At 31.7% G+C, this 17,944-nt stretch overlaps 1 protein-coding gene across 2 annotated transcripts in view; it reads right to left on the reverse strand.

Moving 5' to 3' along the window:
• Positions 1–3,003: 3,003 nt before the first annotated feature.
• Positions 3,004–17,944, reverse strand: part of LOC139485428 (lysine-specific demethylase 7B-like) — a 32,584-nt gene continuing 17,643 nt past the window's right edge. For both annotated transcript variants that reach the window (XM_071269915.1, XM_071269908.1), the window contains 8 exons: positions 15,344–15,501; positions 14,659–14,852; positions 12,105–12,324; positions 11,457–11,626; positions 10,539–10,622; positions 4,696–4,808; positions 3,904–4,063; positions 3,004–3,254 (listed from right to left, as the gene is read on the reverse strand). In XM_071269915.1, coding sequence (XP_071126016.1) covers positions 3,172–3,254; positions 3,904–4,063; positions 4,696–4,808; positions 10,539–10,622; positions 11,457–11,626; positions 12,105–12,324; positions 14,659–14,852; positions 15,344–15,501 — 1,182 coding nt within the window. In that variant the 3' untranslated portion in view covers positions 3,004–3,171. The remainder of the gene's footprint in view (positions 3,255–3,903; positions 4,064–4,695; positions 4,809–10,538; positions 10,623–11,456; positions 11,627–12,104; positions 12,325–14,658; positions 14,853–15,343; positions 15,502–17,944) is intronic.

Genomic DNA, 17,944 nt, shown 5'->3' on the forward strand with positions numbered 1-17,944 from the left:
TTCTACACTCTATCTTTTTAGAAGGCTTTTAAGAATATTTAACCTCATCATTTCATTCTGCTAAATATTCACCAAAGGGGAAAAGGGAAAAGATTCATAAAAAAAAAGATTTTTAGATCTGCTTCAACTTAATATATGTATTTGTAAGTTTCTAAATAATTTGTTCATGCTATCTTGGTGTAAAGACATATGAAGCCTGCCAATGATAAAATAAATAAAGAGCATGAAGTATAAGAATTAAAAAACTATATATAAAACACACAGCTTAAATTTGAGCACATATGCAGTACAAATATCCTTTCATTTTTCATATAATATGAAAACTGTACTGAAAGGAGTAGGTTCAGTAAGACCCCTTTTTGGCCCCAAAATTAAGCAGTTTTGCAAAATTGTGAAAATGTAATCTGTTAGCTATTTTTTGGAACGTAGAATGCTTCTGCTACATAAATATGTGCTGTTTTTGACAATACAATGCACATATATCGTGTACTAGCATCATAAAGTCATGCTAAATTACTGAAATCTTCACAATTATAGCATTTTAGTTAAATTTTAGACGGTTTCCGTCTTAAATGAAAGTGGCCGCATTCGTGTTCATTCATAATGTTGAAATGTAAGTTGTATTTGATGATAATTCATTAGATATATAAAGGTTGAGGATGAACACGGATGCGGCCACTTTCATTTTTGACGAAAACCATCTGAAAAGTGACGTTTTTTGGCATATTTGATAGATTTTTCATATTTAAGCTTCAATCGGAGCGTTTTTAATGACTGAATCAGTTAAAATCTTTAACATAAACTAATCGAATCAATTGAAATAGACACTTAAGTGTTTAAAAAGTGTCCTAAATATCTCGTTAGATGAAACTGAAATTTCGGGCCAAAATCGGCCCTTACCGGACCTACTTCTTTTAGCAACTAGTAGTTGAGAAATGTTTACAATGATGATATTACATTCATTGATACTCTCTATATAAAACAGCATAAATAAAACATAATTTAGTAAATTTCATTTTTTTTCTATCCATTAAGTATTTGATATCATTGAGTATTGAAACTTAATGAGCTCTAATATAACCCATGCAAATCTTTTAATACATCTCAAACAGTTTGAAACTTTTTAGTATCAATTTCAATACAATATAACTGTTACATTAGCTAATGATAAAATTGAAGGTTAACCGTCCACAAAAATTGATAAAAAGATTTTGATTTTAGATGCAATAATTTTATATTAAAATTTTTAAATGCCTTATGCTGCATAGTTTAATTTCATCCAATAAAACAAATTTATTTTAGCTACCCTAGATTATTGCACTGTTAATTTTTCGATGCTAAGGGCTGTTCCCATAAAATGAATGTGGATGGGTATGAGAGGATGGGTATGTAATCCTTCAACAACCTACATATATTACCATAAATTACACGTCATTCAACCCATATCCAAAAAATACAAATTCCAATAGAATAGCCCTAACAGAAAAATCATTAAAAATAAATAATATTGCAATTTATACTATGATTTAATATTTCCATGATACGACATTCTATTCAGTGTTAAATTATGAAAATAATTAATTATTTTATTTATTTTGACTGAAAAAATATTGGCAATGTAGAAATATACCTGATATGAAATAATGGTTGAGATCTTTTAATACTGAGAATACTTATAGCACAATGTCTATCAATGGTGTGTGTGTGTGTGTTTTATGATTTCACTTTTACAAAATATTCCCTCCAAAAAACTATTTATAATAAAATTCTTTAATGTTTAAAATCTGTTCGTTATTTCATTTTTAAAGGGTGTGAGAAGCAGTGATTTTCAAAGCAATATAAAAACAAGATTCAAAGTATGTTTTTTACTATCAAAGTTATTGGGCTCTTAATTACATAAAATTCTAACAAATGTTAAAAAAAGTCAATGCATTTAAGATATTCAAAATTTCAATACATCAAGGGCATAAAAGTGTTCAAAAATATTTTTGATGTAGATATATTTAGTTATTTATGGATGCCATTTTTTTTATAATTTTTTTTTAACTTTTGAGCATTTAGTTAGAATGCCCACATAGTATTGATGTCATAGGGTTAAATTTATTTAAATTTTCAATTTCATTATTATTGAAATGATATGCAAAAAATACTGACATTTTTTAAGCACACAACCATTTTTTGAATAGCAAATAAGGTCACCTGATTATATAAATCTCTATTTGGTTTATAGTGTTTTTTACTGGTAGTAAATAGTTACTGAAAAAAACTACTACAACTTGAAAAAAATATATGAATAAATTGCCTTTACCCCTGAAAAAATAAAAAATAAAAATTCATTTGATAATACTTTTAGTGTATTAGTTGATAGTTTTAAGATATAAGTTTGAATATCAAATTACATAAGCAACACGACGGGTGCCGCATGTGGAGCAGGATCTGCTTACCCTTCCGGAGCACCTGAGATCACCCCTAGTTTTTGGTGGGGTTCGTGTTGTTTATTCTTTAGTTTTCTATGTTGTGTCATGTGTACTATTGTTTTTCTGTTTGTCTTTTTCATTTTTAGCCATGGCGTTGTCAGTTTGTTTTAGATTTATGAGTTTGACTGTCCCTTTGGTATCTTTCGTCCCTCTTCTTTTACACGTTTCAAATATGTGAATTTCAACATTTTTGCTATAAACTTCAAATCTCCATTAATACTGTTAACTTGACTTTAAGACCAGTTTAATTTTTAAACAAAACAAATATTTTACACATGTCTAAACTTTGAACCCTAGAATTTGAAGATAGAATAAAAATAGAATTTCATTTATGGCATAATTATTACATCATTCAAAAAATTCAAGAGAATTTTTTAAGGGAAACTCGACCTTTAATACCTATATGTTTTCTTGCACCAGGCAAGATGCAACTCAATCAACAAAAACACTTTGGCCAATTTTCAATAAAAATGGAAAAAATACATAAAGGTGATACATTAAAATTGATAATAATTTCACTTGCTTCTTTTTCCTTTTTTTTTTTAAATAACTCCATTTCATTGATAAATATTTATATTTCACCAAAGTAATTTAAAATTGCATAGATGTTTTATAATTTATACAAAAGCATACACATACACACACACACATAGACACACACATAGACACACTTCCTTAGAACATGATGAGGTAGTTAAAACATTCCTAGTTTGTGAATTTTCAGAATTTTTCCAAGTCTTTGTTTGGCTGTTGCTTGACCTTTTTTAGGTTTCTTGGCTGAAAAAGACAAAACATTATAATTTGTCACCAATAAAACAATCTGTGGAGAAAGTCATGTAAAAGATATTCCATTAGTTTCCATATTTTTCATTTACAGTGGCGGATCCAGAGGGGGGGTTCCGGGGGTCCGCACCCCCCCTTTATTTTGGCCGATCAATGCATTTGAATCGGGACATATGTTTGCACCCCCCCTGCACCCCCCCTTTGCCCTGGGCTAGCACCCCCCCCTTTCGAAAATTCCTGCATCCGCCACTGATTTATTCAATTACTTGAGAATACACATGCTGCAAAGAATGACCTGTTGTAGTGACCATGATTGAACTTTTTGTTGATGTTTTAAAACTACATTATAACTAAGCAATGAAATTAATGTCAAGGTCAACCTAACCCTTGCAGACTATCAGGTACACCTTACAGACCTTGAACACACAATATTTAGTTGACCTATTGCTTATAGTATCTATGAAACAGACCTTTCAACAAAAAAATAACATTGACCAATGACCATGATATGAGGCCACAGTACGAAAAATCCCGTCAGACCAAAATGTACACCTTACAATCTGTCCATACACCAAAAACCTATTTCTTATTGTATGAGATATGCAAATTATTTCCATATGAAATAGTACTCTTAGAGACTTACGTTTGGTAGGACTTTCTGGACTGGTTGGTGTCGTTGGTTGAGGTTTTGACAGATTTGGACGGAAGGCTGAACCTGAACTTGATGATAAGGCTGTTCCTGGCATAGATATTGGTTCTGGTAATGTTTCTGATTTACTTCTCTTTCTGATCTTCTTTGGTTTCTAGATATAATAAATATAATTTATCAGTTAAATACTGTAAACAATTCTTCCTTTAGAAACTGTTTCTTGATCTTGAAGAAACTTCAGTCTATAAAGTTACATAAAATTCTGAGGTTAAGAAAAAGTTATTGATGTCTAATAAACTTTAGTTCAAGACAATATCTTTAGATCAACTGCAAAAATAAAAACAAACAACTTCTATTTGGGAAATACTGAAAAAAATCTGTACAAAATTTTGATTTGAATACGGACTTGAGATCATTTAAAAAACTCTTGTCGAACTATTATACATTTCAAAAAAGTTTTGACCAAATAACTGATGTTTTAAAAACCCTTTAACCACAGACTGTACCTAAAAGTGACCCAGCTGATGACAACAAAATGTTGGAATGGTTTGTCTCTCTTCCACAACAAAATGTCACAGCCTTGAAAATAACCATTATAGCCATCATATATATATAGGGTCAATAAGAAAATCTAAACACAGGTAAAGGTTTTCTGAATAAAAAAGGTGGCTTCATATATGTTGTATAGCATCCAAGACCTTCTGCTTGCATGACTTGTCATATTAAATTCAAAATTGTCAATGTATGTTAGAGTTGACTTAACAATGTATACTAGAAAATAAGAACCTGTATTGGGGCTGGCTTTGCTGCTGCGGCTGCTAAGATCTGTTCAACTGCCTCCTTCCGTACCCCCTCTCTGTGTGGCCTTTCTCCCTTAGGTATTGTTACTTGTACACGAGCTGAAAGTAAACATTAAAAATATCAAGTCAATATTTAAATATAACAAAAAAATATACGGTAATGCCAAAATTTAAAAAAAATAATCAGACAATATTATAATAACAGACACAAACCCTAAATAGACAGAGAACAAATACATCAAATACAGTATTGATTTTACATGATCGTGGAAATCATAAGATTCTCTGTGTAAGTAATAACTTACATATATGAAAATCTGAAGCAAATGAAATTACAAGTTAGATAACTTAGATAATCAAAGTGCTGGATAGCACCTCTGGAAAGTTTGCAACTGTAGCTGTGTATTATTCCAAAAAGGTTATAGACCTGTATTATTTCAAAAATGTATTTCATCACAGCTTGGATGTTTTAAACTAAACCATTGTCTTGTCAGTAATTATCAAAAATCACTTTTTTCATGTTTGTCATAAAAAGTTTTGATATTTTCTATTGCAACCTAAAACTGTAGATCTAAAATATCGAAATATACAGAAATCTCTGTTAATTTCTTTAAAAAAAAAAAAAAAGTACCCATGCCATGTCAACATCAAGGGCCTGTGAATTAGTATTTTTTATTGGTTTAGATCCTTTATATTTGTTTTTAGTAAATTAACACGTAAGTTTTTTTGTTTGAATTGCTTCACATGTTTCATATCGGGGCCTTTTATAGCTTTCTACATGTATATGGTACACATATTTCTCATTATTGACAACCATATGGTGGCCTATAGTTATTAATACATTTTCCTCCTTTGAACTCTTTTGGATAGCATTGGTTCTTTGCAAAAAATACCGCATCCTTTTTTTTTATAAATAAGACAATTACAGTAACTTAAATCAATACAACTGTAATGAAAGTGAATTTATATTAAAGGCTTTTATCAAAAGTAGGGAACGTTCCATTGGACACAAATGATGCCCCCGCTAGCATTAATGTCATAAAGAGTCACAACTCAAGAACTGTAAATGTGACGCTACCAAAATGTGTACTTGACCTGAGTTATGGGGTAATAAGCATTGTGTAAACATTCTAATTACACAGTTTTGCGCAATAGATATGTAAGATCTTGACATTTGTTTTGTGTCAGAAACCTATATATTATGTCAAAAATTTGATCGCAATCCAAATTCAGAGCTATATCAAGCTTGAATGTTGTGTCCATACTTGCCCCAACTGTTCGGAGTTTCGACCTCTGTGGTCGTATAAAGATGTGCCCAGCGGAGCATCTGGTTCCATTTGTAACGAGGCACAACCCTAGAGCAGTAAAAATTACTCCACCAAAATTCAAACTTAATCTTTGTTTTATTGTTAAAAGTATTACAATGTATAAGTTTTATAACATTTGGTTGAGCGAACTAAAGTTAGATAACTGAAACGAAAATATTCAGCAATTTTTTACATATGTAAAGGGGCATAACTCTAAAATGGTATAACTATTGCCACCAAAATTCAAACTTGATCAGTTTGTGGTAATGAGCATGCAGTGTGTATAAGATTCATAGCATTTGGTTAAGACAAACTAAAGTTAGAGTTCAGAAACTAAAATTTCCAGAAACTTTCCTATTTGTAAAGTAGCATAAAACTCTAGAATGGTAAAAGTGACGCAACTAAAATTCAAACTTGACTTGTGAATTGTGGTTATATGCATTGCGTATAAGTTTCATACAATTTGGTTCAGGCAAACTAAAGTAAGAGAACAGAAACGAATTTTGGGATGTATGGAGGTACATGTACGTACAAGTATAAAGGGAAGGACGTACATACTTACAGCAGAACAAGGATAAAATTCAATACGGTGGGAGCATAACAACAGCAGTATGACCACAGGAATAAAAAAAATGTATATACTAGATTCATAGAGGTGCTTATAACCTGTAACACATTTTAGTTGCTGTTGTGAAATTAAGCATTGTCTTATGAGTAAATAACATTTGAGAATTTTTGTTTTAAGCCATTCATTTGATATATTACGGTAATCATTGCCTCTGTGTTTGGATGACAAAGCAATTGAAATCTATTTATATAGGGCATGGTATGCCTTAAAACTTTTCCAGATGCACAGGTTTGTCTGTAATCTATCTAAATTTTGAGGTGAAAATGCAGCCATTTTAGCCAAAGGGTACACATCATTAATCATTTTTACAGAACTTGTCTTGATACTCTGAACTATAATATTCGAAGAAGAAGATGCTGACTCGGTTGCTTTTAATACGAATTTACAATAATACACCAGTGGTACGATGTAAATTATTGGAAGAAGACTGAAGAAGAACTGACGTGGGGTCAATGTTTTTCTGCTGTCTGTTTGATCCACTTGAGCATGCTGAACGAGTAAAGTTCCTTATATCCACATTGGAATGTGAAACAATAAGTATTTAAATAACGGAATTATTTAAGTTTTCAAATGATTTTTGGCATCAAAATCTTCAGATCGATGTTTAGACAAAAACAATGCATTTTTTAATTTTTTTTTAATCCAATCTGGTATTTACCTTTACTCGTCCTTGGCGTGAGACGTTAGACATGTATAATTTAATTTTAATTATCGAGTATTTTATATTCTTCACCTATGTTTTGTTTATATCACTTATCACTTTTCAATTATCCGACGGATTGGTCAAAATGTCAACTTGTTCTCGCATTTTAATCAGTCATTCCCGATTCTTTCGATACTCTCGGGATTTTACCACGTTTACGTAAGTACATATATAGTAAACAGGTAAAAGTAGAGCGGGAAAATGTTCATTCATGAAATATTCATGAATGAATGAAAACGCAATCTCGCGTAGATTTCTTGTGATTTTCTCTTCAGCGCATGGCAGATCCGCGAAGTTTTGTTTGAGATACTCATTTTTAAAATGAAGTTAAATTAATCTGAATCGTCGGTGAACATTCATTTTTTTTTATTCAAGCTGTAATCTTTTCAGTCAAAACAGTAGTAACTCAAAATTTTAAAAGAATCTTCCAAGTATCAGACTCAAACACTAGTACTACACTACCTCGGAGCAGACTATATTGCGATAATCTGTCAACCGTAAGTTTGAGGCCGACGGCTAAGAAAGTAGCAATAGCAAGCTATAGCAAACTTTCCAAAAACTTTCGTTTGTTTTCAAAAGTATTGTTTTAATGTTGTCATGAAGAGCATGCCCAGTAATATAGATATGACATTTTAAAATACAGAAATAAAATATAACTTTTGTAATAACTGACCCAATCAAATTCACAGAATTGTATGAAACTTCTATGCAATGTAAAATGTTAAATAATATTGTTTTAAACAATTCTTCTAACCAAACTAGAGGCTCTAAAGAGCCTGTGTCGCTCACCTTGGTCTATGTGAATATTAAACAAAGAAAGAAGATGGATTCATGACAAAATTGTGTTTTGGTGATGATAATGTGTTTGTACATCTTACTTTACTGAACATTCTTGCTGCTTACAATTATCTCTATCTATAATGAACTTGGCCCAGTAGTTTCAGTAAAAAATGTTTGTAAAAATTTACAAATTTTATGAAAATTGTTAACTAGAGGCTCTAAAGAGCCTGTGTCGCTCACCTTGGTCTATGTGCATATTAAGCAAAGGACACAAATGGATTCATGACAAAATTGTATTTTGGTGATGGTGATGTGTTTGAAGTTCTTACTTTACTGAACGTTCTTGCTTCTTACAATTATATCTATAATGAACTTTGCCCATTAGTAACAGAGAAAAATATTTGGTAAAAATTTACATAAATTTACCAAATTAATGAAAATTGTTAAAAATTGACTATAAAGGGCAATAACTCCTTAAGGGGTCAATTGACCATTTAGGTCATGTTGACTTATTTGTAGATCTTACTTTGATGAACATTATCGCTGTTAACAGTTTATCGCTATCTATAATAGTAGTCAAGATAATAACCAAAAACAGCAAAATTTCTTTAAAAATTACCAATTGGAGGGCAGCAACCCAACAACTGGTTGTCCAATTCATTGAATATTTCACGGCAGATATATATTGACTTGATAAACAATTTAACTCCTTGTCAGATTTCCTCTAAATGATTTGGTTTCAGAGTTATAAGCAAAAAAACTACATTTTACCCCTGTTCTATTTTTAGCCGTGGTGGCCATCTTGGTTGGATGACCAGGTCATCGGACACATTTTTCAAACAAGGTACATCAAAGATGATTGTGGCCAAGTTTGAATTAATTTGGCCCAGTAATTTCAGAGGAGAAGATTTTTGTAAACGATAACTAAGATTTACGAAAAATGGTTAAAAATTGACTATAAAGGGCAATAACTCCTAAAGGGGTCAACTGACCATTTCGGTCATGTTGACTTATTTGTAAATCTTACTTTGCTGAACATTATTGCTGTTTACAGTTTATCTCTATCTATAATAATATTCAAGATAATAACCAAAAACAGCAAAATTTCCTTAAAATTACCAATTCAGGGGCAGCAACCTAACAACAGGTTGTCCGATTCATCTGAAAATTTCAGGACAGATAGATCTTGACCTGATAAACATTTTTACCCCATGTCAGATTTCCTCTAAATGCTTTGGTTTTTGAGTTATAAGCCAAAAACTGCATTTTACCCCTATGTTCTATTTTTAGCCATGGCAGCCATCTTGGTTGGTTTGCCGGGTCATGCCACACATTTTTTAAACTAGATATCCCAAAGATGATTATGGCCAAGTTTGGATTAATTTGGCCCAGTAGTTTCAGAGGAGAAGATTTTTGTAAAAGATACTAAGATTTACGAAAAATGGTTAAAAATTGACTATAAAGGTCAATAACTCCTAAAGGGGTCAACTGACCATTTTGGTCATGTTGACTTATTTGTAAATCTTATTTTGCTGAACATTATTGCTGTCACAGTTTATCTCTATCTATAATAATATTCAAGATAATAGCCAAAAACAGCAAAATTTCCTTAAAATTACCAATTCAGGGGCAGCAACCTAACAACAGGTTGTCCGATTCATCTGAAAATTTCAGGACAGATAGAACTTGACCTGATAAACACTTTTACCGCTTGTCAGATTTGCTCTAAATGCTTTGGTTTTTGAGTTATAAGCCAAAAACTGCATTTTACCCCTATGTTCTATTTTTAGCCATGACGGCCATCTTGGTTGGTTGGCAGGGTCACTCCACACATTTTTTAAACAAGATACCCCAATGATGATTGTAACCAAGTTTGGTTTAATTTGGCCCAGTAGTTTCAGAGGAGAAGATTTTTGTAAAAGTTAACGACGACGGAAGACGGACGACAGACGCCGGACGCCGGACGACGCCGGACGCCAAGTGATGGGAAAAGCTCACTTGGCCCTTTGGGCCAGGTGAGCTAAAAAAGGTCATCTGTGTCTGATTCTAAAACTTAACTCAAATTAGTATTATTAATACACTTTCATTGTGTTGACCCAAATTTAGGTAGTAATTAATTCATCTTCCAGCAAGTTCTTTTTTTTTTAAAGAAAGGATTCTTTTGACTAGTTGATTTGTCTGATATTGAATGAAATGTTACCCAATATTCAGAGATTGTACTGTGAGTTGTTTTTTTCAGAGATTGTACTGTAAGTTGTTTTTTTCAGAGATTGTACTGTAAGTTTTTTTTTCTCAGAGATTGCACTGTGAGTTGTTTTTTTCAGAGATTGTACTGTGAGTTGTTTTTTTCAGAGATTGTACTGTGAGTTGTTTTTTTCAGAGATTGTACTGTGAGTTGGGTAAATAGTTACCTTTAGGATTCCAATTATCATCATGCTTTGACTTCTTTCCCCTACCACCTTCTTCTTCGTCTGACATTTCAAGGTCAGGATATACTGCAACAATAAAAGAAATGTCTTCATCTTAGATGTAAAACCAACTAGAATATATTTCCTTTAAAACTATATTTTTTTCAATTTTGATGCCAAACCTGCTATTTTCTGAAAATTTGTGTGTATTTTATTTATTTTTTGTTCTTATAAAATTATTTTTACCATGAAATACTCCCTACAAGAATATTTAACTTCATTTAAAAGCAAAGATCTAACTATAAAAATAAGATGTGATATGATTGCCAATGAGACAACAACAACCCTATCAGTGGCCAAAATGCAAAAAAAGTTCTGACATGTAAATAATACCATATAATACTAAAATTGGAACAAACAAAAATAAATAAATTTGACCTATACAAACAAATAAAGATTTCAAAGAGATTCGCCTAAAAGAAATAGAGAGTTATGTCCCTTAGGTGTAGAGGGACACCTTTAGGAAAGATTCAAGTAGTCTACAACAGGGTGCATTATAAATGTCATATGCTATGATATCAGGACTTGTTTTCTCTCTTGATAACCTTCAAAATGGAGTAAGAATTTCATGACAATGCAAGGAAACAAGTCTTGTCTCTTAGAGTGCTTAAGATGAGGCAAAATATCTAGCCCATGTAGATAAACATATAATTTTGTTTGTCTTGATAAGTTTGTGCATTTTGTTGCCATAACATATAGAAATCATCAGTCAACATTGTACATAAAGTTCAATTATGAACAGAGTGAGATAGGAACCTACTGAATTCATCTTTGTAACAATTCTGTGATCTTTCTTCTTCATCAATAACTAGTCTAAATTTGAATAATTTTAATTATGAACAGAGTGGAAGATAAACCTACTGAATTCATCATCTTTATAACAATTCTGTAATCTTTCTTCTTCATCAATAACTAGCTGAGATCTTTGATGTTGTCTGGATTTACCTCCCTTGGAAAACAATTCAATTTCATTCATTTGGCTCATGGATAGCATTCCCTGAATAGCTTCTCTCATACTTGGTGAGGCTCTTCTACAAAACACATATACACTAATCATTTAACTTGTATATTGATTAAGGGAAGGGGAGTGATAGAATGAAGGGCAAGCAGAAAGAACAGACATCTAGCCATCTTGGTAATAAATATCCTGTGCAACTCCTGATTTTGGAAAGCAAATAAATGTTTTACAAAATGATGGTACTTCGTCATTAACAGAATTAGAAATATAAGATTTTTCCGTAATAAAAAAGAAATACTAAGCCTTTCTTAACAGTTATACTGAGTGCAGCCTTTGTTATTTAGAAACAAGCCGTGATGGTATCTAAAAAATATGGTGCATAAATTATAAATTACTGAAATATCTAGAATATAAACAGAGCCATAATAAATTATGAAATTATTTATCATGGTATTTCTAGGTCATTCTGTCCTATCTAACTGATATTACTGATCCTTACACTCTTGTATGTTTGTCCCAGAGACCAGTAACCTCAGATTGTATGTACTTACCCAACATCCTCATCAACAGTAAATGTTGTCTCTGTACCATAGCCACTGGCCTCTAGAATATCTGCTATACTACCATTGAGTCCTCCTCTTATTGTTGGAAGGTTGGTTCGATCCTCTAGACCCTCTGATTCACTCTGACTTGCTGCACTTTCTGACTCCTGACTACTTTCCTGACTACTTTCTTGACTAGATGTGCCTGGAGGCATTGGTTTACCATGGACTAAAACAAAAGTTTATAAATTGACTTCCTTTTGTAAAAGTATAGTTGCAGTCTTCTTAGAAACTTCAATGTAATACATCAGCAAGAGTTTTGCTGAACCGGTTCAACCTTCACTGTGCTTAAACGGCTGTGGGTAACTTAAGTTACCCACAGCCCAAGATGGAGCCGCCTTGCGTCGGTTAGATACTTTTCTTCTATAGAATAACAATACCACGAATGCATCAATTAAACAACTGAATTTAAAAGTTGTATTAATCGTTTAGGGAAACCCCTAAACTGGAAAGGTGATTAAATTCTACAAAGTAAACGATCACAGCACGATTTTAAAAAACACTTAGGCTGTCCGTAACTTCAAAACAACTTGTCCGTAACTTTTTTCATCATACCAATAGAGATGTCCGTAACTTTCAAAGAATCGACATACGCGGATGTAATGTTTAAACTAATGATAGAGATTGCATCGAATACATATTCACAAAACGAAGTAGATGTCTAGTATGATATAATTCATTGTATCGATGGAAGACAAAATTGAGAAAAATATGAAAAAAATCACGATAAATCCGCAAAACTCGGGTCTCATTTTGTATAACGCCGGGGTACCTGAATCGCCTAGTTCGGAGGGTTGTTTCCGATCATAGCAGATAAACTGTTGAAACATCATTGTTCGTTTTAATTTTTGAATAAGTAGACTACACAAGTATTTTTTACACATACATGTAGCATGTATACACTTGCTGATTTTCTGCAAGCAACGACAAAGGTAGCGTGAATCCGGGATTTTGGAGGGGAACCCAAATTGCCCAGGCATGCAGTGGATAGACTATACGAGACTTAAGTGCACAAACTTTTTCCGTCTTTTTGAAAAAGCCAAAAACACTTTTCTCTCATCCCCACAAAAACAAATCCCATCAGCATTGACAGTAAAATAAAAGGGGTGTCAATCTGGACACACCGAGACGTTGCGCACGGTGATATTGCGGCACCCTGGCCAAGATTTACAGTAAATGGGAAAACTTTAAAAAAAGGACATTTTGTATAAATGAATAAACCTAGTTTTACAGCTAGCTGCATATTTCATTTGTATGCAAGTTGTATTAAATCTCATTAAACTGAATAAAACTAAAAGACACAATAGGTAAAAGTCGCTGACAATAAAAGGAAAAGAGCAGTCAACATAGTGTAACAATTCGACATAGTATATAAAAATATAAATAACTACGTAGGACAACAGGGTAATTTAATAGTCTAACAACCCCTGATAACATACAAAGAGAGAAAAAAAAAAATACTAGGAAACATATTAAAAAAATCATAACACTATAACTAACTGGTGGGATGTATAAATACTGAGCCGCGTCAATGAGTATTCATCAAAATACACATAGAAAGAAACAGAGGTGAAGGTAAACCGCAAACATATAATTAAACTCAAAACATTAAAGAGTATGGAAAAGCCTTGGTCTGACAAGCGAAAAACGTCGATAAGATGCACATCAGTAAATAAAAGTTCAAACCATAACCAGGATGGAGTACCACAAACCCCACATAAAACTTCTGTGGTGTAAGTATGATGCGTTAATAAAATCACATTTGGTGGTGAATGAGTAGTATAAACGGCCGCGAAGGTTACAAATATGATGTTAATTGTCTTCTAATTGTTGAAATTATAATTCTTAAAATTTTAAATCAAAAGTTACCCACATCTAAAAATAAAGTTACGGACCGTCTGCTTAGTTTCGATCAATAAGTGACGGACATCTTATGCATTTTTTAAAGTTGACCTTGCGCTTTAGTGAACTCTATATTAACAAATTTATGGTAATTGTTAGTCATTTCTTTATTAAAAAATCCTTTAAATATTTACATTCTGCATGAAAAACGTCGCAAAAGGTACATTTTGTATGAATTAAATATCAACGAGTTTAGAGTCTGCCATCTTGGGCTGTGGGTAACTTAAGTTACCCACAGCCGTTTAAGCACAGTGAACCTTTGTGTTATTTAAGGTTATAACATTATCTGAGCTACTTCTAGCTAAAAAGTAAAACTCAATGAACCTTTTCATTTTAATGGATTATTATTCATAGTAGTTTTGATTTGAAAATTCAGTTTTACCAATCTTTTTATATGTTCCTCACAACATGAATTTTCAAACAACTTCAATCAAAATACACTGAGTGTTCTCATTAAACTGACTTCATCACTAATTTAAACAGTTAAATTAAAAGTTGCCTTCACAGGAAACAGCTAACCTGAGCTATTTTTCTGGGACAAGATACAAATAATTTGATCTGAAAAGAAACTGGTTACACTAATATAATAATTTCAACTTACAAGATAATTTGAGCTTGAGAGATCCTTGTTTCATTGTTGTTGCCGATGACGGGGGAGGTGCAGATTGCCGTTTCCCACGTTTAGGATTCTCGTCCACAACCAGATTATCCACATCACTATCCTCATCAGCACCTGCATCACCGATCAACGGCTGAAATTTTTTAGTTCCCTGAGATTTCTTTTTACCTATATCACTGTAACAAAGAAAAAAAAGTCTAATACTAGTTCTATCCTCCCACGTTTATGCAAATCTTGACTTTGCATATATATTTTTACAATTATTAATGCAAAAATGATGAGTAAAATCCTTGATAATATAAGTTTTGAAAAATGTTTCTTGAAAACCTTCAACAGAATAATTCTCTCATGATAAGGGGTTTTACTACTGAGCTCTTTAACATTTCAGCCCTTATTTTAATCTTTAATCATACGATTATCCTTACAGGAATTTTGATTCCTCAATACTCTTCAACTTTGCATTTTATTTGGGGTTTTTTACCATTCTAAGTGTCAGACGATTTTTTTGTTGACAAAACATGTGTCTGCCATACATTTCAATCCTGGTATCTATGATGAGTTTATTTACTACATGTAATTTGTATAGCGTGTCCATATGGTTGAAGGAAGTGTTAAGGATCTTGAAAAATTTCATCTTCATTCTAAATCATAATGAAATGTTTCTCACCTAATAATTTTCCCATTAGACACCTTGAGCTTCAAACCGACAGATTTCCCTGAGAGATCATCTGGATCAGATTTTACTTCCTGTTTCATTTCCATGTAAGCACCTGCTTTAGGAATTCTTACTTTCAGAGAGGCTGGAGTGTTCTCATCTTCTTCATCCTGAAAAAATAAAATATTTTTTAGCCTTATAGATATGGACGTTAAAAAATATTCAATGTGAATTCATTTTCATAAGTATATAAAAAGTTTGTGGACATATTTTGCAAACATGTAGTTGAACAAAATATTCATGTGTTGAATAAATTTCAAATATTCAATTTTTCATCAGTGCATTCATATAAACATGGTAAAAATCCATAACATCAACATTTCTATAAATGACTTCTTTTCAATCCATAATGTATAACTTAAAAATTAATTATTACACATCAGAACTATTTAGAATAGAAAAGAATAATGTTATTACCCAAATTAGAGGACCCATAGAGGGCATAAAATCATATATGATTGATTGACATAATTGGTAACTACAGCAATAAAACTATTAAAAAAAGAAAGACATGTGCTTGTTATTGAGAAATAATTATTGGCAAAATTAAGGTTTGGGATAGTTAAAGACTTTTCAATATCTTTTTCATGAAATAGTTGGAACAATACAATTGAATAAAAATCAAATAAATAACTTACTTTAAAGTTATACACCCCTATCTTCTCATCATGTTGTCAATAAATAACTTACTTTAAAGTTATACGCCCCTATCTTCTCATCATGTTGTCAATAAATAACTTACTTTAAAGTTACACACCCCTATCTTCTCATCATGTTGTCAATAAATAACTAACTTTAAAGTTATACACCCCTATCTTCTCATCATGTTGTCAATAAATAACTTACTTTAAAGTTATACGCCCCTATCTTCTCATCATGTTGTCAATAAATAACTTACTTTAAAGTTAAACACCCCTATCTTCTCATCATGTTGTCAATAAATAACTTACTTTAAAGTTATACACCCCTATCTTCTCATCATGTTGTCAATAAATAACTTACTTTAAAGTTATACACCCCTATCTTCTCATCATGTTGTCAATAAATAACTTACTTTAAAGTTATACACCCCTATCTTCTCATCATGTTGTCAATAAATAACTTACTTTAAAGTTATACACCCCTATCTTCTCATCATGTTGTCAATAAATAACTTACTTTAAAGTTATACACCCCTATCTTCTCATCATGTTGTCAATAAATAACTAACTTTAAAGTTATACGCCCCTATCTTCTCATCATGTTGTCAATAAATAACTTACTTTAAAGTTACACACCCCTATCTTCTCATCATGTTGTCAATAAATAACTAACTTTAAAGTTATACACCCCTATCTTCTCATCATGTTGTCAATAAATAACTTACTTTAAAGTTATACACCCCTATCTTCTCATCATGTTGTCAATAAATAACTTACTTTAAAGTTATACGCCCCTATCTTCTCATCATGTTGTCAATAAATAACTTACTTTAAAGTTATACACCCCTATCTTCTCATCATGTTGTCAATAAATAACTAACTTTAAAGTTAAACACCCCTATCTTCTCATGTTGTCAATAAATAACTTACTTTAAAGTTAAACACCCCTATCTTCTCATCATGTTGTCAATAAATAACTTACTTTAAAGTTATACACCCCTATCTTCTCATCATGTTGTCAATAAATAACTTACTTTAAAGTTAAACACCCCTATCTTCTCATGTTGTCAATAAATAACTTACTTTAAAGTTATACGCCCCTATCTTCTCATCATGTTGTCAATAAATAACTTACTTTAAAGTTATACACCCCTATCTTCTCATGTTGTCAATAAATAACTTACTTTAAAGTTATACACCCCTATCTTCTCATCATGTTGTCAATAAATAACTTACTTTAAAGTTATACACCCCTATCTTCTCATGTTGTCAATAAATAACTTACTTTAAAGTTAAACACCCCTATCTTCTCATCATGTTGTCAATAAATAACTTACTTTAAAGTTAAACACCCCTATCTTCTCATCATGTTGTCAATAAATAACTTACTTTAAAGTTATACACCCCTATCTTCTCATCATGTTGTCAATAAATAACTTACTTTAAAGTTAAACACCCCTATCTTCTCATGTTGTCAATAAATAACTTACTTTAAAGTTAAACACCCCTATCTTCTCATCATGTTGTCAATAAATAACTTACTTTAAAGTTATACACCCCTATCTTCTCATCATGTTGTCAATAAATAACTTACTTTAAAGTTAAACACCCCTATCTTCTCATGTTGTCAATAAATAACTTACTTTAAAGTTAAACACCCCTATCTTCTCATGTTGTCAATAAATAACTTACTTTAAAGTTATACACCCCTATCTTCTCATCATGTTGTCAATAAATAACTTACTTTAAAGTTATACACCCCTATCTTCTCATCATGTTGTCAATAAATAACTTACTTTAAAGTTATACGCCCCTATCTTCTCATCATGTTGTCAATAAATAACTTACTTTAAAGTTATACACCCCTATCTTCTCATCATGTTGTCAATAAATAACTTACTTTAAAGTTAAA

The sequence above is a fragment of the Mytilus edulis genome, chromosome 1 (genome assembly GCF_963676685.1).
Source record: "Mytilus edulis chromosome 1, xbMytEdul2.2, whole genome shotgun sequence".
Taxonomy (NCBI): domain Eukaryota; kingdom Metazoa; phylum Mollusca; class Bivalvia; order Mytilida; family Mytilidae; genus Mytilus; species Mytilus edulis.